Consider the following 24,720-nt stretch of genomic DNA (forward strand, 5'->3'; position numbering starts at 1 on the left):
ACTTTTAAGCATTACAATCAAATATGCGTACTTGACAGTGTGAAATATTATTTAAATGTTTATGAAAACAAATCAACAATGATTGAAAAGGGGGCTGGTATTTTGGTAAAAAAAAAAAAACTATCCACAAAACAAAAGTTTAGTCATCTATCTATATGCCACCGACAAGATGACAGAGAGTACATAATTAACCTTTTTGTGACAATATCTTTGGTGGTGTGCCGTGGGATTTTAAAATGTAAAATATGTGCCTTGGTTGCGCTATACAAATGACATTTCATTAAAAAGAGCCATAATCTTGTCGTTAGACCAGTGACGTCAGTTGTAGATGACAGAAATTCCGAGACCTCGTGAAGGTATCACCGGACTGCCTACGTCACACATCAGGAACAAGAGGGCCGGTCTTTTGAGCGCTTCCGGTCCGGAGGAGGCGGATAATCCCAAAGCAACAAGCACAAAGGTATTACCTCCAACTCGCCTCAAGGCAACTTCTTTTTTTTTTACGACCAAATGCAAGTTAAGACCAATAATTTTAAATTAATTCTAAATTTGAACTACAGCCAAGATGTGAATTTGTGTCCCTCGGTTTGTTTATCGTGTAAAATAGCAAAATGTCAGCCTAACCTCTCGTCTAGAATGTGACAGCTGTCGTTGCGTGTGTAACGTTTTTGAGGAGAACTGTCACCAGCTGGATTCCGTGTCGGTTCAATGGCGACATTCTATTTAGCTCTATCGTTAATCGTGGTGGCGTTATGGAGCGTCGACGGCGAGCCCCGAAGTCTGTCTCCATCTCCCGCCACGCCGTCGAACGCAACCTCGGCCGCCTCGGCATCCGCCAGCCTTCGAGTTGATGACGGCGACGGCAACGGCAACGTCACCCACGCAGCCGTCGGATCCCCAACTTCCTCCCTCATGACGCATCTGCCCACGCTCAAAGTCATCGTCATTTTCACCTGCGTGTTGACAGGGGCGCTCATCATCTGCCTGCTCTTCAAAGTGGTCAGGTAAGGACCCCATAGATTAGTGGTAGGGAACCCTGGTCCTCGAGAGCCGCTGTCCTGCCTTTTTTCTATGTCTCCCTCCATCAACACACCTGATTGATAAACAAGATCGTTATCAGGCTTCTACAGAGTTTGTTGATTAGCTGATCACTTGAGTCAACTGTGTTTGAGGAGAGAGACATGGAAAGCAGGCAGGACAGTGGCTCTTGAGGACCAGGGTTCCGTAACCCTGCCATAGAGTATATTGGGGTGTAATTAGCTATTAAACAGCAAATTTAATATTATCCGCCCCTAATTATAGGTCTGCTCCCGGTGCTGGCCCAATACAATCTATTTAATTAATGCAAATAATAAGTGTTTCCTCCTAAAAAGTGCAAGTAATTTTGGACAATCATTATAATTAATGAGCAATTCTTTTACAATACATTAACCCTCGATTTTTTTATTTTTTTATTTTTTTGTATGAGAATGTGATCAACTGATCATCATCATTTTTTCGTCAGTTTGTTTGTGTGAAGCCTCATTTGGCTCAATTTGGCGCATGTGACAGTGTTTACTCCATGTGATGGTTGGGAATTTTGGAGGAAAGGTCAGCGTCTTGTTTAACCATCTTCCTACAAGCGGTGCCAGTATAACCTGAATTCTTCGAAACTGTAACGTGCTTTAATTTGATCAGCAAGGTGGACAGGTCATAAGTACGGCTGCCTTGCAGTAAGTGAATGGACAAATACTTTGTATTATGTTTTGTTATCACATAATATTCTGTCATATGATGATGATACTGATTTATTGTCCTTATTGTGTTTTGTCTTATTTGTCTGTAAAATATGAGAAAGCATGCATTCATATGCAAAAAGTCGTCTTTAGACGGCCGCCCCACTTTATTTGCAGACTGGTATCATCAGACACCATGTGCAGCCATCAAACACCATGAAAACTCAAGCACATAAAAGCTATCAGTTCCAAGATCAAAACGCATTAGTGAAGCAGACAACGGTACTTTTTTGTAAGTACAAAGAAATGACCCCGTTCCACTGGCTTAGGGCTCGAATTGAAGATTCAAGAGCTTATCTTAGCTTTTTCTCTACTTTAACATTCAAAGATTGAGACCTGAATAACAGACTGACGAACACAAATACAAATGCATAGTTAAACGTGAAGAAAGTTCACCTTTGAATGATCTTGTAGTCTTAAAATGTCCTGAAGTTCTTACCATCAAAGCTTCGGTGATGACAATCTTAGTTTGATTCTATGTGAGCAAACTTACAAATTTAATAAAGGATCAAAAAGTCATCAATTGTTTGCAATCTGCAAAATCATTCAGTCTTTTAACATATTCCTGTTAACTTATTTTTTTTTTAATGACAGATCTGGGAGGAGAATCAGGAAAACTCGGAAGTATGACATCATCACAACACCTGCAGAGCGAGTCGAGATGGCCCCCCTCAACGACGAAAATGATGACGAGGACGACTCTACTCTTTTTGACGTCAATTACAGGTTTGCGCTTTAAAATTTAGCTCGGAAATTTCACTACATTAGGCCGTTAGCCATGCATTGAGTAAGACTTTATTTTATAAAAGTTTTTAGTTTTGCTACCCTTTACCAAATTTGTTAACGTTATTCATCCCTACGAGGTTTTCACTTTTTTTCTTCTTTTTTTTCCCCTGGAGAGCTCAGTATTGTTCATTCTGTAATTTTACCGATTTGACATGTCATCATCATTGCGCTCCCTTTTTTTTTATATATATATATTTTTTTGTATTTATTTTTTGTATGTGGGTGAATATGTGTATGTGCGTGCGAGTGTGCGAGGTTTTCACTTATCTGAGGCGGCATTGTAGTAAGTGGAGTTTTCTTAATTTGTTCAAGTGAGGCACCAATTCATTTTTTTTGAACTGTCAGAGAGTGACCTAATTTGCTTTTTGTGCTACGAAAAATGTCTTTCATGACTAAGCCAACCGAAAAAAGTCAAGATCTTCGGTCCACGCTGACAAACTGGATGTAGAGAAGCAGTTGAGATGTGATATTGACATAAGGTTTCACCCTTCCGTCCTTTCTATTGTCCTTTACACCAGCGCTTCCTCAAGGGGAGATGCGGCATCCTGTTTACCTGCCACTCCGGTCCAACTCGCAGACAAGCAGTAACACCCTGAGTGACATACTTTCTTTCTGCTTTCTTGCAGGTGAATTCATCACGGACCAATATTTGACCAACTTGTCTCCTTTTGGATCAACCCATGTGACGTCTCCTGTTTTGTCTCCAACGGCTCTTACTGGTGACTTGTTCAGTCGTCTCACTACACTTAACATGGAAAGAACATGTTGTTTTTGATCTGCATTTTTCATGCGCACCCACACTGATACAGACTTAATCATATCTATGATCTAGAGCCACTAGAAGCCGTGTAGGTGCAAAAAACACTATCGACAATGTGCACATGCTGTTTTGACTTGACTTCCATACCAAATATGTGGACAGTACTAACCAGTCTTTAGTGCACATATGGCTTACTGTTATTAAAAGGTAAGCCTTTATATTTTTATTATATGTGTGAACTAATCTAGACTGTAGCTTACATATCAGAAATAATATTATTATTTGAGTTTTCAACTTTTCATGCCAAATGTGTTCTTTTTTTTGTGTGGTAAAATTTAACCAGGCTATGACCAAATTAAGACTGATTGTCAAACAATTATTATTATAATTATTTTCAAAGGTGGCAAGTGTAGTGTTCAGTGTTTGACTTGAGAGGTAGGAATTGTATTGTATTCAGGCAAAATGATTCACATTTCATGAATCAAATTTTTTTTTCATGGGATTTTCCTCCTCTGTGTGTTACATACTGTGGAGCAATTCCGCAACTAACATCTCTTTTCATGTACTCCCCATAGAAGATACTGTAGATTGGGGAACTTTTTTTTACTTTAGAAGACAGGATTTAATATATAATATTGACAGCCTTGTCATAATATCAATTTAAAAAAAATTAATAAATAAAAACAATATGCTTGCGATAAGTTTTCACCCCCCCCCCGCCCCCTTGTTTGTGTATGTAGATTCTCAGTCATCCAGGTCATAGTAATTTGCAAAGGTTGAAGAATCAAGGCAACTTCAAATATTGTTTGTCAAATTTGTTGTTGTTTTCAAATTTTTGGAAAAAAATGAAATGTGACAACTATGCTATTAGGAAAAAGATATGTTTTCTTAATCGGTGTACAAAACGAGTTAAAGTAAATACGACAATGCTTAGAAATATGATAATGCCCTTTGCTTCACTTTAGTGAATGTGTGCCCAAAAATATTTCTAAAAATGATTTAAATGGATAAAAAACCCTAAACAATGTGAAACACAGCTTCTTTCTTAAATACTGTATTCAAGTACAAAGATTCAAAATAATCAACCACTGTGTCAGCTGTGGAAAGAATATTTTAATCAACTGACCTTATGTTGTCATTCAAGCTATTATTCACATTGATGCAAAAAAAAATCTGTGTTCTATATCAGCTGTTTGGTTTTTTGAACAGCAATAGTATCAAACTTTATTCAATTCAAAATGCAGCATCACTTCAGTAGACAATTATTGTCTGTTTTTCAAAACAGGAGTGCAGGGTTGAATGTGCAGACAAAGTTTATAAATCACATTTTATATTGTTTGTTGTGGATGATGTTTCCATCCACAACCTCGATTCATTCCACTATTGTGTTACCCTGTCTCTTTAAAACTGTGTGGAGATAAACAAAACCCTGTTCAACCAATGAAACTATTCTGGGATTTTATTTTAACAGAAACATCTGCTACCCATAGATCTAATTGTAAAACAACTTATTATACGTAATTGTGTGAGCTATTTGCAGAGTGTAGCTAATTTTGTTAACTTTACTAAAATGCATCCCAGCTTAGTTTCCAATAGAGATGTTGAAATTGTCATCACAGTGGCCTCCTTTGTTTCCATCTGTGAAATAAAACCACCTTTTGAAGTTCTAGTCACTGTAAGACTTTTTTTTTTTTTGCATGACAAAAATACATTCATGTTGTCATAACTCAACACTTAAATGTCCTTGAGTCAAATAGACAGAAAATTGAAATACAATCCTTTTGGTTAAAGATGACATTTCGGGAAAAGCATGCAAGAGTCAATATTGTTTTCTGGAATTAGGACACAAAATGTGAATTGGAAAGAAAAAAAGCAGCATGACGGCAAGGCTCACAAAGGTGCCGTTAAATGAACTTCCTGGAATCTGGAATCAGTCTTTTTTTTTCCCCACGAGTTCAGGACAATTCATTGCCTCCTGACTGCTGACGTCTTTCACAACTTTCACGTCTATTCTTAACTGAATTGTCCACACAGCGAGGTGCATCCTGTCACGACAATTATTTGGATGTACACGTTACTCACATGGCTTGGCTGGAAAAGCACTTCATTACTGCATAGTGAATACAGTACAGTTGTATCCACATGAGGGGATGGCGAACCTTAACGGCCTGCATGATCATTTGATGGGGGTAGAATAAAGGTTCCCCTATCACTGACATGTTTGCAAAAAAATAAATAAAATAAAAAATAGGAGCAAAAAAAGTGCAGTACTTAAAGAACAGAAACTTGGATGCTAGCTCTAAATTAATAGAAAACTGTACATCAGGATTCTATCCATCTAAGAGAAAATTCAAATTAATATTGTACTATATGCATGTTTATTTTATTTTCTATTATGTTTTAAGTTGTCAAGTTTCAGTCCACTCAATGTCTAGCACTTTACAAGGAATCCCTCTCTAATTTCTAAACATGTGTTGTAGTTACGAAGACATATTAGGACCACACTGAAAAGATTACAAAAAAAGTTTTGAGAATAAAGTCAAAGGGATAAATATGATAATATTCGGACGTCCATCTAATATTACGGCTTTACGGTTGTAAAATTATACCTTTATTCTCATATTACTTTGGTCTTTTTTGGTGTCACTTAAGATTTGTTAAATTAGGAAATGTCATATTTGATTTTCTTTATATTATGACTTTGTTGAAGCCATCTAATTTAACTTTGTTCTTATTCCCTATAATCAACTACAAAATGTATATCTGTATACTGTACTTATAAAAAAAAAAAAAAATGAAATTACTGCTTTCTTCATATTACAACTTTGCTGTAGGACATATATATATATATATATATATATTACGACTTTATTCTAAGAATTTAACTTATTTTTCCTTACAACATTTCAACTTTACAAATATTTTTGACCTTTCATAATCCCATTATTTTCTTTTCTGTGTGGCCATAATACTCCTTGGTTTGTATTACAGCCCATCATGACATGGTTATATACTGTACATCGGTTATAGGCACAACAGCAGAAATTCCCCACATAAAATCACATACAGAACACTTAAGTGACTTAAGTGTCATCATCTCAAGTTAATTAAGAAAACTTGCGCGTCGATTTAAAGCACATTCAGGGACTCAATTCTAAGAATATAGACCTTGTACATTCATTAAAAAATACATTTGAACCATTCCAGTGAAGAGGAAGAGCTGGTGGTGTTCTTGACAATCTTTTGACTGAGTTGACTATTGGCAATGTGTGTGCAAACAGGGCTGTGTGAGCAGCTGCTACACTTCGACTTAGTTTCTCAGGGAGGCTCAATAAAATACGACATTCTGCCCTTTCTTCATTTGGCTGCCCGGGTAAGGCAATATTTGACGTTCAGGTCAGGCATAATGTTGTTAAAGTGGCCATCTGTTTTGAAGAGATTACCATTACGGATAAAAAAAAAAAAAAGTATATCACAGTGAATAGAATTACATATTTTGTTCCTTGTTTATTTTTATCAACGTAAGCACATTAACATCAATGCTCAAACTGCGCATTATATTACTGTGGCTTATATTTTAGTTTTTAAGAATTCATTTTTGACGAAGACAGGCCTTCTATTCTTTTGAATTTTGCTCATGATGCTGATATTTGGAGAGCTACATTTTATTTAGTTTTTAAGTTTGGGAATCATTGCCTCTTGGGATTTTTTTTGTTGCTTTGTAAATTTAACGTCAAAAAGTTTGAGCTGCAAATCGGGTCACACAACATTTACATTGTACAAAAGAATCTTGATGTAAAAGTAGACTGCACGGTGAGACCAAAGTGTTTCCATGGTGATAATCCACTCATCTAATCGCTTTGGATCTCCTCCGGTGGTCCTGTCTCGGCTTCACAGCTGCCGGTGTGCAGCCGCAGCGCCCCCTGCTGGTGCAAAGCGTTCAGAGTCCTAAATTCCAGAGGCATGGTGTGCGGGCTGGAGCTGGAGGTGTACTCGTATTTGAGAGTGTCATAGTAGTGGTACTTGACGGCTTTGCCCGCCGTGTCGTGAGGGAAGGGCCAGAAGCCGTAGAGATGGATCTCCTCGCAGAAGCGGGTAGCCATGGTGTACATGAGGAGCCCCGTGGTCGGACGCTTGATGTGGACCTTGTTGGTCAGCCAGTACCTAGAAACCAAGACAGCAACTTACTCACGGCACAAGTACCCCGATAGTAATGATAACAATAATTGACGCACCCCTAAAGGGTGTTGTAATTGCATATAGATGCCACAAGACGGCAGCAAAGTATTTAAAAGGGTAGGATCATAAAGTATCAACACCATGCACAGTTATGAACCCATGTTATTTAAAAGACTGCATTCAGTTGTTGAATTACTCCTCAACGCAAACAAACCATCTTAGCATGATGCTCATCAATAGAATTAGCTAGCATATAACCCTGGAACATCAAATATAAGCACTTTACACAAATGGTATGTCAGTAAATTAACCTTTGGACATTTACACAATAATAAATGGGAGGCAATGCATGCAAACTGTGACGGCAAATGCTTTCACTTTTGAGTGTGTATAAGGTAGGTGCATTTGGGGGTCAACAAAAAAGGAAAATATTTTTTAATTTTAATAAAAAAAATGCTTCTTCTTTTTTGGGATAGGTTCCATAAACAAATCTGCAAATTTCCAAATGCCGAATTGCGAGTATGAAGGGTTCACCATACAGCTTTGGAAAAAAAATAAAAATAAAAATAATAATAAAAGCGATCACTACACTATTCTACACAGATTATTTATTTTGACTATCTAATAAGTATGTATAGGTAGGTATGTTTAAAATCAGCATTTCCGTTGTAATCTTCAACAACAAAAGGGTCATGTATGTTATATGGCACAGTGATTCCCAACCAGTGTGCAGTGGCACAATAGTGGGCCTTGATCATTAGGTTTGCAATTTCATTTAATTGGTCTGAAAATTATTTATTTACTACACATGAAGTAAAAGACACTTTCATTCCTTGACTTTTAGTTCAGCGTGAATGGTGTGGTCCTTGGGGTCTTTTTATGTTTTAGTTTTATTTATTTTATTTAAAAAAATATATTTTTAATGTATTGCATTTGACTATTTTATTGACTGTTTTTATTTTTATAGTTGGTTTTCCTAGATTTTATGTATATGATAGTGTGCGGATCTTAATGTGCAGCACTTTGGAAATGTTTTGTTTATAAAATGTGCTATAGAAATAAAGTGGATTGGATTTGTTCAACTATCTAGACTACGTTTACATGCAGGCAATAACCCTTTTAAAAACGGAATATTGCCAATATTTGGGTTTTGTAAGGCCGTGTAAACAGGTGCAATAACCCGAATATGAAAAACCCGAATAAGAGCCCTGGGTTACTCCTTTCATAACCGGAATTCTTGCTCATATAAACTCATTTTGGAATACCTCGATCGATCGAGAATGTTTTTCGCTGTGCGCATGCTCGCTATTTTCTTCTTCATCTTCTTTTCTTCGTTAATTTGATTCGCAAGGAATCTTGGTCGTAGTCACAACTTGGATGCGCAGCTAATGGAGCCTCCCTACAATACATTGATTTCTCCACTGTATTTTTACAGCGAAAACGCCAGTTTATGCCTATATACACATACAGTAAATACAAGTATGTAAGTCCGTGCTTCTGGCGTGTAACCCACCGGAAATACTCAAGTTGTTGTCAACAAACATGACGCTTGCAGCAACGAACCACACTTCTGGCGCGAGGAGGAAACCCGACTACTTTATTTAGCGTGGTGAGTGACATAAAAATAATGTCTTGTATTAACCGTCTAGTAAGTTAAAAGCGTAAATGACGTTATCGACGTAATTACGCGTCGCGGTCCGAACGGGTTATTCCAATCGAGCAACTCCTTCCGCCACGCATGTAAACGTGTTACCTCGGTTGTTTCAGAAACCGGAATTCTGACCTTAACCCGAATATTCACTGCATGTAAACGTAGTTTATGTTAGCTAAGTGTGCTAAAAAAACAACAACTAAGTGTGCTAGTGAAAGGCAGAACAATGAAATGCTCTTCCACTAGATGGCAGAAGATACGCAATTTACCTGTAGATCCACTTTAGGTGCCGTTTGGAATGACTAGAGCATTTATTTGTAGAAACTATAAGATTGTGTTTTCTTGGTCTCACCCCCCCTGACGTTTACTGTATATTATATTTTTCTACCACAAGTGCTAAAATAATATATTATTAGTTATAACTTATGATAGGTACTAAGCATTTTATTTATTCGTTTTTTTTTGGCCATTTAGTTATGAAATCAGTGAATCTTCTTTGCGAGTAAACTATCCACGCTCATAAATAGATGCACAGTAGCTGGTGCCATGCCAAATGTTATCCTTTAGGAGCAACTTTTCACGGCCAATTGGTTGCTTTATTGTCCTTGCCCGTTCACATCATTACTGAACCTGCGGGCAGCCAATTCGCGGCACGCCCGTGTCGTTGTTGATGCAGAGTTGGTGTGTTACTCATCGCGACTCATGTGCCGTGAAGGGCAAATGCGCAGGTTGAAAATCCAATAGCACAACAGGTAATATGGCATTCTAACAAGCGGGAAAGGAAGGTCTAATTATCTCCTCCAAGAAGGCTTTTACCCCATCATCTCGTGTTTTGCAAATACGGCAAAGGTGGTTCGGACAATATCAACATAAAATGCTTTTGGCATCCTTATCGGTATGACGCAATCTTCATGAAAATGTAGCAGAATAATGAGACTTGGAGGTCTTATGTTTCATGAGTAAAAAATCTTGGCATTGTGTTGCATTCTATGCACATAATAGCTGATGCTTTCTGAAAAATGACAAGGTTCGGGAGAACTTATTTCACAGCCTGTTTTTACAAAAAAAAAAAACACACACACACACAAAGGCCTTAGCTTCCGTCGATAAGAACATTTCAGGGGAGGAAAAGTGCTGAGCGCACAGATGGGTAATGGCAAAAGTCGTGCGCTTGTTAGCTGGGCCATGTAAAATAGCATCGTTTGCTCTATGACCAGAGGTGTTTCTTTTTTAATGAGCGGGAGAAGGAAGGATCTGCAGCAGTGTGCTCATAATGACAGAAACATGAAGAAGAAAAAAAGGCAGCGGGTTTCCATAACAGCCTGAAAGGCGATGATGGATTGAAATCGTTAAAATAAATCTGTGACCAGCTTCAAACTAAATCAACACAAATAATAATAGAGACGAAACACAAAAACAGCAGACTGAGAAAAGTGTGCTCATTATTTGTGGTCGTTAGAAAGTCTCAATGTCAGGCAGAATCATTTAAACGCGCAGGAAATCGATGCCCCCCGTCTCAATAAATTCACATTTTGCTCAGATGGGAGTTCATGAAATGCTGACTGGAGATCAGTCAACAAAGGTTACAGTTATTGGACTCTGAAGACCCAATTCAATGAATAACTTTTGTATTTTAGAAAGCATGAAATGAGAAGATTGGTGTCAAATGAGACCACATTATTCCTGGCAAAGATAATGTTGCAGCAGTTTTGATCAATACTGTCAAGCGCTGCATATTAATATGTGCGTCCATCTGTCCATCCAGCAGTCGCCCGCCGTGGATTTTTTTTTTTTTGTGGAACTTATTTGCCGTTATTTGCTACAAATCCCATCTATTTGCTGCTTTCATGTTCATGCCAAAGCAATAAAAGTAGTACTTTGGCACAGTCTGACAGAATCTTCATTTTACTGAGTTTATTTTATTGATAGTGTTTTTATGTCTGCCTTTCAAATGGCGTCACTTGATTAAAAGTGAACGTAAAAGGAAAAACTCAAAAGTTGTTACCGCTTCTCTCTTGGTTAAGCCAATCAACAAATAGTTGTCTACATTCCCGTTTGCCTGTTTTCATAATAATGACTTAATATGCGTTACTGTGTTGATCTCATTCAAATCCAAAAACGTGTAAATACGTTTTTAATACTTTGTCGTTCACTCCCCAAAACATACTTATACGTTTTTTATGTGTGTTTTTTAATTCAAAAACAAACAGAAGGCTTTGATGCTGCTTATCACATGAAGAGGTGGCATAAAGCAATGATAGTTATTACAAAAACTGTACCGTAGGTGGCAGCAGAGTATAAGAGTATGTTGCTCTTTTTAGCAGTTTTCAACAGGAATGTGAATAATGATGAAACTTATCTATGTTATAACTCTTTGACTGCCAAAAACGTTAAATAACGTTTAGTAAAATCCTATGGAGGAGTGCCAAAGACGCTAAAAGACGTTTTTTTCAAAACAGAGGTGAAACTAACCATTTTCTATTGCTGATTACTCAAAAACGGAATAAGGTAGAAACAAACTTTTTTTTCTGATGAAAGATGACAGTCCAATCTTTCATTTGGTAGCATGTGTGTTTCCATAGTCCAAACACATAATTTTCTGTGGACCTTGAAAGATCAGTCAAAATGCTTAAAATCAGCTGGCACCCACGGCATCCCTTTTCTGAAAACGTCTGGCAGTCAAAGAGCTAATGCTAATTGCTGCAAAACAGAAACAGATACAAATATGTATTTTATCCCTGATGAAAGAAGAGACTCTAATCTTTCTTTTGGTAGGTTCCGTGTTTTTTTGCAATAAAACACAATAATCTGTGGGCCTTGCAAAATCAGTCAAAATCCAGTAAAACAGCTTGGAGCGAATGGGGTTGCTTCAGTGAAAATGGCTGCCAGTGAATGAGTTAAGAAATACTAGCAAGCAATTGTATTTTGCCTGTTCGCAAGGCTCTACCGCACAGTTTGACTGGAATACATTTGAAAAAATCTAATCTCACACGTTGCTTGAGCCCAAAAGAAAAATCAAAGTCGCCTCGTCGTCTTGTTTTCCCCAAGTGATCCAAATTCGAAACACGTGCCGGGCGGGGCAGCAAATTGGAGTTTGCCACGGCCGCTTCACATGCCGAGTAGCACCTTACCCTCTGACGGCATGCAGCAGGCGCAGCGAGGGGAAGGCGGTGCGTACGTGGGCGGTGTGCTTCAGGATGAGCCGCAGGGCCCACTCCACCCGCTCCTCGCCACCTTTGGCCATGAAGGCCGGGATCCACAGCACGCTGCCGCTCAGACTCTGAAGCCGCCGCACAAAACGCTGCCGCCACTCCTCGTCCGCCAGGTCCTGGAAGGCTCGCTGCACCACCGAAGGGTTCATGGTCACCAAGTTGGTCCGATGGCCCACGTCGTCAGCGTATTCCTCCACCGGTGCCAGGTTGCACCTTCCAATAAGGAAAGCAAGTCGATATTAAGTATTTCCACACATGGACATGAATCTTAAATACGTGTTATCAGCTCCTACTTAATGTTCATTCAACCCTGTGATTGCCAAGTATCTCGCTCAGTGTGCAGTTTTAGCCTTTCGTTCAAAATCTTCAAATCACCACTGATGAGGGAAATCGGCTCCCTTTCCTGACCTTGTGGATGATTTCCAGTCAACTTGCGAGTTTTTCAACATACAAGGCATCATTCCGCTGATTTCTTTTTTTTTTTTAGGCTTGTGAGCGCAAATTTGAGATGTGAAAGTGAAAATAAGTAGTAGTTTGTCAGATAGTGAGCAATTCTTAAAAAAAAAAAAAAAAAAAGAGCCTTCAAGCTGTTTAAAGGGGTACTTGACTCATTGAGCCGTTTTAAACAGTAACAAGTTAACATTTTGTCCAGAATGAATTTGAAAACTTCATTATTTTTCATGTACAATTATTACCTTTAAAAACACATTTTTTCAATTGCTGTCGATTGAAAATGACATCACCTGTGCTGAGGGAAGTAGACCAATCATGGCTCAGTTTGCTGACCAAACCCAGAAAACAGGTGATTGGTCGTTACCTACTTCCTCAGCACAGGTGATGTCATCTTCAGTTGACAGCAAGTGGGAAATTGTATTTTTATAAGTATTAATTGTACAAGAATAATAATGAAGTTATCAAATTCGTTATGGACAAAATATTAACTTTTTACCGCTGAAAAGTTTACTGTGTAACTAATCATCAAACTAAGAGAATGACATTTTGTGTATTATTTACAGTAAAACAACTTTACCATAAGAATGCCCATCCTAGCTTAATGCTAACACGCGATGACAAGTAACCATATTCACAGTTCAGCAGTTTGCATTTTCGTGGATTTGTTTTCAAATTTAAAAAAAATATTGAGAAATTCTTTCGGAGACGGGAGGGTGTTGGTTTGATTTGGCTTTGCTTTATTTGAACCTCACCCCTAATTTACCCTCATGTGGAAAACGCATTTTGAATGTTTATTTGCATTTTTTTGAATACATAAAAAAACAACAACATTGTTTTCGTCCTCCCAATGCATTTCAATGTGTGCCAATTATGCGCAGATCGTTGCTCTTTGCCCAGTCGGCATCCGCTACCACCACAGGCTTGCATCGCGTAAGTTTTTGCTCATAAGGCAAAGCAAAAAAATCAGCTGAACGACGGCTTGTATCTCAAGGCACAACTGTAGGTTACTCAACACTTACAGTGAATATATATATATATATATAACAGGGATGTGATTTTTCCGCTAATTCGCGGAATTCCGCTTTTTTTATCCCCCCCCCAAAAAAAAATCGATTTTTTTTTTTTTTTTTTTTTTTTTTTTTTTTTTGTAGTTCATTGTGTATGCACATGACTCCGACAGATAACATCTTCTGCTATAACAAAGACATTTGTGGTATGCTCTAATATGAGCTACTTTTCATTTGGTCATGATATAATTATTTGGTCATGCTTCCCCCCCCCCCCGGCTAAATTTTCCGATAATTTCACTTTGGTCAAATCACATCCCTGATATAATAATTCCTTACCAGGAAAGTTGTTGGCAAAAAAAGAAAATTGACGATATTTCTCATGTGTGGAGAATCGACGAGAGCCACGCACGCACAACTGTCCCTTTGCCGGCACTCTCCGGTCCCCCGTTGCAATAATATTGTCCAAGAAAGCTGAACACAGCCAGCCGACATTGATCTTGTCTGACACGCACGACGGGCCGAGTCAATTCTTGCGCTTATTAAAGAAAAGTGGCATCCCTTTTGTTTGGCCTCAGCCGATCCGACCGTTGCAGCCGTTCCCGTCATTATCATGCCCGACGTGTTGGTGAGTCATGACCTTTGCTCATCAGCATGCGGGAGGAGACAAGAAAAAAGACGTTGTCAAGCATACGTTGTAGGGAGAAAAATATTAAAGGAAAAAGGTAATGAAAAGGTTGTGGCCCTTTTTCTGCAAGCAATCAATCAGTTGGATGCGAGTGCCGACATCCGGCTGTCTTTACACCCAATGTTTCGTATGGCGTCGCTTTGAGTCGGGATGGTCACAGAATACCAACCGGGACGCTTTTCGTTTGCGTCTTTCATCACATTAGCACCGCAGACAGATTTATAGCCCTCCATCGACAGGAAAAAATAGTGATGAATAGCGCAATCTGCCATTCTTGTGATTAAAGCCAAACACTAATCGGAGGCGGCTGATGATTTCGCATACACGCGCAAACCTCAAGTAAATGAGAACAGGACCCCTGAGAGTGCCCGCCTTCATCTGAAATGCATGCAGGAGGGGGGAAAAAAATGTCAATCTTGCGGCTAATTGTGCTTTTAATTGCGCTCCGTCTGATTGCGGTGAGTTTCAAACTTGAATTCATGATGAAAAAAAAAGCTTCAGCAGCCTCTTTAAAACTTCTATTTTCTACGCGGGGAGCAATCACTCCAAAGCTGAATAAAAAAGTGAGACGGGACTCTCTTGCCAATGCCAATTAAATTGTGAGGAGATAAACCGAAAGACAATTTGCTATTCCTTTTCAATTACGGCCCACATTAACTCGCATGTTGCCTCACAAGCCGGTCCAAGTGGAAACTTTCACGCTTGACGTGAATGCGGTTGAGCCTCGATGTCAAACACACCCAAAGTTCTTCCATTTGAAGTCCAAACAAAGTTTACTGGAAAGAAATATAAAGCCATTCAAAACCTTTGGGGGGAAAAAATCCAATCACATTGATACTACGTCTAATAAAGATCAGCTGTTTGGTTTTCCTGATGGTTCTTTTCCTTTCTTTTTGTTTTCCTTTCTAGCAGAAAGTTTTTGTGTGGACACGTGACTACAATTTGGAACAGTTCATAATTCCCTCCACCAAAGTTGAACAGTTTGTTTATTACAGCTCGAAGGCTGGCAGTTTTTCTTCAGCTGGAACCGGGGCCTTGTTCAAGGTCGAGGGAATTATGAACAGTGCCAAACGGCAGTTATAGTCCGTAAAAGCCTACTAGAACATCTGAAATGTATTTTGGGTTAATAAAAGGCACTTTCAATGTGACTGGTTCATTTTGAACACAGAGGGTGTGCACACTTGTGCAACTACATGATCTCCTTTTTTTCTCTCTCGTTACTTTCTCTCTTGATTTTTTTTTTCTTTTCTAATCGAGTTGTACAGGTTATACTGCGGGTCACATTAACGGTGGAATTTTTTTGGGTATTATTTATTTTGGCCTCACTTTTTTTATATCACAAAATTCTCACATTTGAACAGGGGTGTGTAGACTTTTTATATACACATTATTTATACTAGTGATTCGCTAATGCAACATCCAGCAGCATTTAAACAGCCTTACCTGAGCTTTTAGTCCTGATTGATAAAAAAATTAAAAATAAAATAAAATCCGTATTTTTACTATAATTGGCTTGCTTCCAACTGTTTTGTTGTTGTACTTGTCTGCATCCTCCATTTCCTAAAAAAGAAACATTTAAGCTATTGTTTTATTTTTTTTGCATTTAGTTCCCTCATTATGCTGAAGTTTCTATTCAGGTATCGACCGACACGGCTCGCCTATTTTCTGAGTTTGGTTTGATGGATAAAAGCAGGTGCATTTTTCTGCTAAATTCCTATTCCACAAAATCAGTATTCATCAGAATGCTGTTTTTAGACAAGATTTTATCGTAAAGAACATTTTGGACTTGAGTCTTCAGATTGTGATTGCGAATTTGCCAGTGCTGGTTGAATTGAAATGTCACGTGAAGGTCGTGGTTGAAATGTGACGAAATACCTGATGACAAAGTCGTGTGAGTCGATCTGAGAACCGCAGCTGCTGTTGAGCAGGATCCCCGAGTTGCCAACGATGGCGCACAGCCGGTAATGTCGGTTCTTCAGGGGCGACACGCTTGGCAAAAGGCGGTGAAGGTTCTCCGAGACGTTGGTGGTGCTGTGGCGGTCAAACACGTAGTGGATGACATCGCCGGGTCTCAGCGAGCCCTTCAGGATGGAAATGTCACGCTCCGGGTCCAGGAATCTTAGCACGCTCTTCCTGGGGTGGAAAAAAAAAAAGACAAATTCAGTGCTACCTCAAGATACGAGCCACTGCTCGGTCTTTTTTTTTTTGTGCCTATTTTAGTTTTGTTTGTGGGAGGATAAAGAATATATGCCTGTGCGGATAGTAATATCATCTACATAACATCTACATGTTGTGGCTGCTGTTATCCGTAAATATCCGTTGTTAGTAGGGTTTATAATTACTGCATCATTTTACTGAAAATTAAAAAAAATAATAAAGTGACCTAACTTATTTAGGTTCATTAGCTTAATGCTAACACACGAGGCAAAACACAATAGACAAGCTATCAAAACGCTCTCTGTCGTAGTCACTGCATGTCTGTAGGAGCAGCATAATGTCATTGTGCACAAATTGTTTCATTATTTACATTCTATTGAACTTTTATTACTCAGGCCCAACTGATTCATCAGCTGTGCGATTTAATCAACCAATATTATCAATTTTATCAACCAATTTTTGTATTTGCATTGTATTGTTCATTGTACAGTACATTACTGTATAGGGATATGTTTTTAAATTAAAATAAAACATTTTGTTGGTGCTATTTTGGTGCTTGAACGGATGAATGGTTTTGCCATTCATTTCAATGAGGAAAGAAGATTTGAGTTGCGAGCGTAGTGACAGAGGGAATGTAACTCTTAAGTCAGGGGGCCGCTGTATGGTTACCTGATGATCTTGGAGAGGGTCTTGTTGAAGGTCCAGCCGGATGATTGCAGCTTGATGCTGTTGTTGTAGCCTGGCTGAAGATGATTTCTTTTTTCAGCCAGTCTTGGGAATGACGTACTTCCCACGTGTGTTGCTGTCTTTCTACATGCAAACACAAGACCGCATTTGATCCATTTTGGGGGTTGAAGTATAACAGTATTGGCTTGTAAATGGTAAATCTATCCATCTATCTAGCTAGCCAGCTTCTTTCTTTTTCTAGCTAGCTATTTAGCTATTGCAGCTAGCTAGGGAGCTAGCCACCTTATTCTTTTTTCTATCCATCTGTCTATCTAGCTAGCTAGCCAGCTTCTTTCATTCTTTCTTTCTTTTTTCTTTCTTTCTTTCTTTCTCTAGCTAGCTATTTAGCTATTGTAGCTAGTCAGCTTCTTCTTTTTTCTATCTATCTGTCTATCTAGCAATTGTAGCTAGCTAGCTAGCTAGCCAGCTTCTTTCTTTCTTTCTTTAGCTAGCTATTTAGCTATTGTAGCTAGCTAGTGAAAGAGGAATAAAATTACTTGTCCTCTTTGCGTGTTCCAAAATTTGAAGACAGATTTTAATGTAAGAAAAAACACCTTTGCAAAAATGATTTTTTAATCCAACAGAGATCTCCGGACATTTAACAGCCTCTAATTCATCACTTAAACAGGTGGGATTCAGAGCGTCGAAATGTGTCTCTTCCGCGTGTACAATGGCTTCTTATAGTTAAAACCGACCTCCTCTCTTTCATTTGTAGACAAAACATACTCTCTGGGTACTTTTCCATGAGCAGATGGCGAAAACAGAGTCAGGAGTGCGTGTTCGAAACAGATTCTGTTCTCAAGGACCAAATGTGTTTTCACACAAAGCGCTGAGAAGGAACTTTTTTAGACTAAATAGTATGTCCCATCTTAAGGTCAGATTATACCGAAAACAACACCATCTGCTCTGCACAGGACACAAAACATTTCGACAAGGTTAATATAAAGAATTAAAATGTTAATAATGTGTAACAATGGTTAATATATGAAATGAAGAATTAAAAATGTTATAATATCTATCACTAGCCAGCTTCTTTCTCTCTCTCTCTTTCTGCTATTGATAATACGTGGATTTTCTCTATTCACGGGTCATCATCGAGTTTTGTAATTTGAGCAAGTTGTAAGTCCATTCCCGGATGTTCTGGTCAAAGCAGACGTCCAGTATATCACATGGACGGCGAACACGACGTCTTGGCAGGCATACAAGCTGCCTCCTCTAAAATAACGGTAAGCAGATACTCTGAGAAGCGCCGGCTGACTCTTCAAGGCCGCCAATTGACAATTAGACCGAAGTGGCAACCGGATTCCCATCAGCTCGCTGCGTTGGAAACGGACGGCATCGCAAACGGGCGCGGATGATTGTGTTACAGACCTGCGCGGTTTCGGGAAGAGGCGCTTCGTCTTTGACTGGCCCGTATTTCTAAGAACACAAGACAAAACACGTGTTATAGGTTTTGTCTTCGATGCTAAAAAAGGAACGATATGGTGTTACTAAGCCACACTTGCGGGTCTTCTCTGTAAGAACGAATGAAGGTGAAGAGCACGCGCATTAAGCGGGTATTTTTAGAGCAATCCACCTTGGGCCCCATTTGCTGCTGTAACGAGGAGACGTGTAACCATCATGGAGGGCAGATTATGTCGACGGCACTCGCGATGGGGCATCAATGCGCATATGTGCCACTTCGTCAACAATCGAATCAAATCCGATATAAGAAGTGGAAATATTAAGACAATACAGCTATTCCGCTGCAAATAATGACAAAATGATTCGTTTAGCATTAGCTTAATAGCCTGAGCCATTTTTAACATACTGTCACAAAATTGATAAGAATGAACAACGTGTTAATTTTTTTCTTCTTCGAGTCGAGGCAACTGGACTCTGATTGTTGAATTTGATGTGTATCTTCTTGTGTTCTGAAAACATACATACAGGGATGTGATTTTTCCGCTAATTCGCGGAATTCCGCTTTTTTTTATCTCCCCCCCAAAAAAAAAAAATCCGTTTTTTTTTTTTTTTTTTTTTTTTTTTAGTGGTTCATTGTGTATGCACATGACTCCGACAGATAACATCTTCTGCTATAACAAAGACATTTGTGGTATGCTCTAATATGAGTTACTTTTCATTTGGTCATGATACAATTATTTGTTCATGAAATTTGAACTCTTCAACATTATTTATGTGTTAACTTAGTAATCACATTAGTTAGATATGATGATATTCTCAGTGATAGTTTTTAAAAGCAAAGGCAGTCCAATGTTTTTGAATGTGACTGATTTTGAGTTGACTAAAACTGCCATTTTATATGGGATAGTTCAATATACATTGAAAATTGATGCTGTTGTTTTGTCTATTTCTTTGTCATGTGAGTGCATTGAAAGTACTTAAAGACACGGAAAACCCATGAGCTCCGGGGGGCTTCGCTCCCTGGACCTAGCTGGGTGCCAGCGGCCCCCAGACCCCCGGCTAAATTTTCAGATAATTTCACTTTGGTCAAATCACATCCCTGATACATATATATATAAAAAAATAAAATCCAAAGGCAACTATGATATTCGGCTAACGATATGATGAACGATGACTCAATTTAAATGTCAATAATCCAATACTTTGCTATAGACATGTTGCTCTTTTGATCCTTTTTCTAAGCTACTGAGGTTCATTTAAATAAATAAATGAATAGATAAATATATTTTGATATTGCTACAGGAGGAATGTCAAGGTTTGAAATTGTTGTTTACTTAACACTATTACATAAAAATGCAGCCTGTATCCCACTGAGCGACCAAAAGGTATCAAATGTTGATTATTATTTTTTTGGTCACCGTTCGTTCAAAGTCCCAAACAGTTGCAAAGACGTTCGCCAACAGTTTTTCTTGCCTTCTAAACATGTTCAAAATTTGTTGGCGATGAGAACAACTCTTTGTGACCATCACAACTCTTGGGAATGTCTTTGCGACCTTGAATGAACCCTGATAAAAAAAATCAACATTCTCTACCTTCGCAAGCACTCACAAATGTTCGCCGCTTTCGGCGCCATTTGGGCTTTAGTGAGTTTTTTTCTTTTTTTAAATCATGCACTCAACAAATTCGCCATATTAGAAAACAACAACACTAAAACTAATACTAATTTTAAAAAAAATGAACAAAAATTAACTCTTTGACTGCCAAAAACGTTAAATAACGTTTAGTAAAATCCTATGGAGGAGTGCCAAAGACGTTAAAAGACGTTTTTTTTTCAAAACAGGTGAAACTAACGATTTTCTATTGTTGATTACTCAAAAACTGAATAAGGTAGAAACAAACTTTTTTTTCTGATGGAAGATGAGAGTCCAATCTTTTATTTGGTAGTATGTGTGTTTCCATAGTCCAAACACATAATTTTCTATGGACCTTGAAAGATCAGTCAAAATGCTTAAAATCGGCTCGCACCCACGGCGTCCCTTTTCTGAAAACGTCTGGCAGTCAAAGAGTTAAGCAAGCAACAAACACAACAATGACAAATAAAAACAAACAAATTAGTTCTAAAAAAAATAATTTAAATGAATGAAGTACAAATGAACTATAATGAAAACTGCCAAACTATTATAAAAACCTTACTTTGGACGTAAAATGCTTATCAAAAAGAAAGATGATCACTGCAAAATTCCTTGTTAAGGCAAAAAACAACAACTGCTATGTACGATTTTAGAAATAAAATTTGCAATAAAAAAAAATAGCTATGGTTAAAAAAGCGGCGATACATCGAGACTGCAAAAACAAAACCAGTGCATTTGCTGGGCTTGTTCCGCACAATCTTGAAGATCTCATAGTGGACCTCCGCGGAGTCACGTGGAGGTAAAGCCAACGTCCCCCTTTTTTCGTTTTTTTTTTTTTTTTTTTTTTACGACCTCCATTGTTGTAATTGTATTAGGCCGCATTCAAAGTGCTTCTTCGTCATCCTCTTGTTCTCCCGTGACAAATCAGTAGCCAATACGAGCACATTAAGCGCTCCAAAGCGAAAGCTGAAAGAGGAAATGTGAGCGTCCCAATGACAGCTCCTGCTAAATTAAGAATTGTTGCATGTGCAAAATGGAAGTGGGGCGCTTCTCTTTGTCAGTGTGTGCGTGTGTGTGTGTGTGCGTGTGCGTGTGTGTGACTGGGGTGATTTCCACTGCACTGCTTAAAAATTCAATTCAGGGGGAGAAAAAGAATGAAAGCGCAGCCTTTTCTTTTGCAGGCCGTTGCCCTCTTTCCTTTTCCTTTTTCTTTTTTCTGACTGCAAGTGTAAGCCCGATCCCACACGCAAGACAAACAGGCAAGCCAAAGGAACCCTCGGGGACCCGACCGGGCTGTTCCCAGATCACTTGCGGCAGATGTACAAACAAACCGCAAATATGCAACTTTACATATTGGCTACATTAAGCCCAACAGATGTGCACTTTTTTTGAGATTCACACATTTGGCTAGGATGAAATTCTGGTAACGGATCCATCAAAAAAAAAAAAAAAAAGAATACATAATGTATAAAATAACGTTCAAATGGAATCACTCCACTTTGAAATCCTCGAATCGTATCGCACCCCATGCAACGATGTAACGTGAGGGTTCGTTGGTGGTTAATGGAACATTCTTTATACATTTTAGAATTGTAATATAGAAATAGATTTTTGGATTTTACTAGTGACACGCAGCTACAGCGACGACACTTCCTGACAACTCATCAGCGGACCAACACTAACCAATCAGGAGCTAGCAAACTTTAGCTAAATGCTATGAGAACAGCAGATTCAACAATGTGCCAATAAATTTGGTTTGTCAACTGCCAATGAAGCCCAAAGAAGAAGCAGCACAGGAAGTAACTTTTTGGGTGCTTTCATACACTGTGTAAGTTATGTTTAGAGCAAATATTAGTATTGCGTGTCGTTAGAAAGCAAAATACTGTTGAGTGCAATTTCTCTTGTGATAAAGCGCATTTAAAAATTACATTTGTGTGTTTTTTTTGGGGGGTGAGGGGCTGTTGGAACAGATTAATTGTATTTCCATTCATTTCAATGGTGAAAGACGATTTGAGATGCAAATGAACCGATGGACGCGTGCTCATAGCCAGTGAAATTCGTCATGTTGAACAAAATGGAACGCGGAGAAAAATGAGATCCGTCTACTCACGAGGCTTTTTCTCCATGTTCCACTTGTGAAATATCATCAAAGATGAGGAGCAACACGAGCAATGTGACGAACAGGAAGAGGAGCGTGCGTGATGTGGGCGTCATGGTCCGGGCTTGGAGGCGGGGGCGGAGGACCGCCGCGAGTCCGGCAGCAGGCATCCCCCGCGTTCACCTTCGTCTCCTCCGCATGTCGACGTTTGTCCTCTCGCACGCGCGGTGTGAGTGCGTGTGGGTGCGTGTGTGCGTGTCTCTTTGTTGTGATCAGCCGACCCCTCCCACACATGCTGCAGTCCAATCTCTACGAGCCCACCCCCCCCTTTCTAGTTCTCCGCCTTCTGTGTGTGTGTGTGTTATGGTAGCTTTTAATACCCCGGTCCAACTTTCAAAGCGGGCACCTCCAGAGGCAGCATGGGGTAGGGTAGGAGGGGGGATGATGTGGACCACATGCTGTCTTAAAGGTACAGGAGCTAATTAAAAAAAAAAAAAAAAAAACTGTGGCTCTGATGATAAAGCAGTTTTGGTTAATGTAGAGTACAAACACATAGGGGACCCAATAGGAAAAAACAAATATATACTGAGGCCCATTAAAATGCATGGTGGGGGTGGGGCGGGGGGTATACTAGCCACAAAAGATTTTCAAGAAGTTATGATAAACATACAATATACATTTTCCACGAAAATGGGAGTGAAACCTTCCAAATAACAAATTTAAAAAAAAGGAAAGAAATCCTGAAAACTTTGGAACCCTAATTTGAAACCCTACTTTGTTGGGTTTTCAAAGTAGTGTTCAAAATTAGGATTAGGGTTTCCAATAAGCTTTCAAATTTGGGTTAGACTTTAAAAAGTGTTGTTACGGTTTAGGTTTCGATGTCGGGTTTCAAATTAGGGTTAGGGTTTGAAAATAGGGTTAGGTTTTCAAAGTAGCGTTCAAAAGTAGGGTTAAGATTTCCAATAGGCTTTAAAATGAAAGTATTGTTACAGTTTTAAAATAGGGTTTCGATGTCGGGTTTCAAATTAGGGTTGGACTTTGAAAGTGGTGTAATAATTTAAAAATTGTGACCCTCATAAAAACAAAACTCTCCTTTGGAACCCCGATTGCTTTCAACCCCCCCGAGGTCATACATTTCCGACAGCTGTTTTATTTATTTATTTTTACTGAATTTTGTAACAACTTTTAAAAATCATGACCCAACATGAAAGACAAACCCTCCTTTTGAAATCTTAATTTGAAACAGACTGCTTTAAATCCCACACATTTTTTCAGCTGTTAAAAATTGTTAACCTGCTCCTTTGAAATCTTCGGAATTGAATTTAAATTTGTACGTTTTGTGCGGTTGACTTGCTGAATTTTAGAGGAGGAAAAAAAAAGAAATGGACTTTATTCATTGAAAAATTATTTATTTCCAGAACAAAATAAACGGCATAGAAAAGAGTACGAAAAGGTCCAAACTAGAACTGCAGAGAAAACAGTAGCATTGGAACGAGTCCAACTCTTCACACACCAGGAATAAATGTACGTTTTCTACACACACTCTCGCACACGCACACACACACACACACGTAGGGTCCTGTTGTGGGTTTCAGCGAGCAACACAATTACCACTCACCGCAAACCGGCTCCTGTGCAACCACAACGTTGATATATTTTTTAATATTGACATCTAATAAAGCATTCTGGGCTTCTTCAAGATAAATATATTACTCCTTATCTCTTTTTCCTTTTTCCAAATACACACAAAAATATGACGTTTCATCTCCGGATGCACTCCTCCAAGGAAAGGAACAATCTTATTGCTACGATATTCTCCCTCATTAAGACAAATTAGGCTGAATCGACTTCTGGGTGTGAAACGCAAGACACACTAGTGACAAAAATAAAATAACAAATGTGTCGACGTTGCACATTTGCATATCCGCTACAAACTGCCATCCAAGCATGAGAATGTCAACAAAGTTTTCAAAAAGATCTGAGAGGCCACTAGAGTCGAAGGTCCGACTGGATTTCACTCGTGCGATGAAATGACTCGTAAACACTTGGCGACTTTGGACGTAACTTTCATCCTTTTTGTCAAATACAAAAACATCTTGACATGTTAGGAAGCAGTATGAGGGCCGCGATGACAATTTGACAACCTTTTCCCCATTGACAACATTTGGAATAAAATAGGAAATTCGCAATATT

General features: G+C 38.7%; 2 protein-coding genes across 2 annotated transcripts; one reads left to right on the plus strand and one right to left on the minus strand.

Moving 5' to 3' along the window:
- The first annotated feature begins 466 nt into the window (after positions 1–466).
- fam174b (family with sequence similarity 174 member B) lies at positions 467–4,990 on the plus strand. The gene is made up of 3 exons (XM_077569006.1): positions 467–1,004; positions 2,370–2,501; positions 3,188–4,990. Exons 1-3 carry the CDS (start codon positions 709–711, stop codon positions 3,189–3,191), a joined length of 432 nt encoding a protein of 143 aa, XP_077425132.1. The 5' UTR covers positions 467–708; the 3' UTR covers positions 3,192–4,990.
- Positions 4,415–22,901, minus strand: st8sia2 (ST8 alpha-N-acetyl-neuraminide alpha-2,8-sialyltransferase 2). Its single transcript, XM_077569005.1, has 5 exons — positions 22,540–22,901; positions 17,338–17,478; positions 16,387–16,644; positions 12,283–12,576; positions 4,415–7,485 (listed from the first exon to the last, which is right to left on the minus strand). The coding sequence occupies exons 1-5, from the start codon at positions 22,695–22,697 to the stop codon at positions 7,173–7,175; spliced, it is 1,164 nt and encodes a 387-aa protein (XP_077425131.1). The 5' UTR covers positions 22,698–22,901; the 3' UTR covers positions 4,415–7,172.
- Positions 22,902–24,720: the final 1,819 nt, after the last annotated feature.

The sequence above is a fragment of the Vanacampus margaritifer genome, chromosome 6, assembly GCF_051991255.1.
Source record: "Vanacampus margaritifer isolate UIUO_Vmar chromosome 6, RoL_Vmar_1.0, whole genome shotgun sequence".
Lineage (NCBI taxonomy): Eukaryota > Metazoa > Chordata > Actinopteri > Syngnathiformes > Syngnathidae > Vanacampus > Vanacampus margaritifer.

Excerpts from the sequence above, each read along its gene's own strand:
- st8sia2 (XM_077569005.1), bottom strand. The coding sequence starts at position 22,697 with ATGCCTGCTGCCGGACTCGCGGCGGTCCTCCGCCCCCGCCTCCAAGCC. Across the intron at positions 16,645-17,337 it reads ACCCTCTCCAAGATCATCAG|GAAGAGCGTGCTAAGATTCC; the intron begins GTAACCATACAG and ends TTTCCACCCCAG. Across the intron at positions 7,486-12,282 it reads CTGCTGCATGCCGTCAGAGG|GTACTGGCTGACCAACAAGG; the intron begins GTAAGGTGCTAC and ends CTTGGTTTCTAG.
- fam174b (XM_077569006.1), top strand. The coding sequence starts at position 709 with ATGGCGACATTCTATTTAGCTCTATCGTTAATCGTGGTGGCGTTATGG. Across the intron at positions 1,005-2,369 it reads CTGCTCTTCAAAGTGGTCAG|ATCTGGGAGGAGAATCAGGA; the intron begins GTAAGGACCCCA and ends TTTTAATGACAG.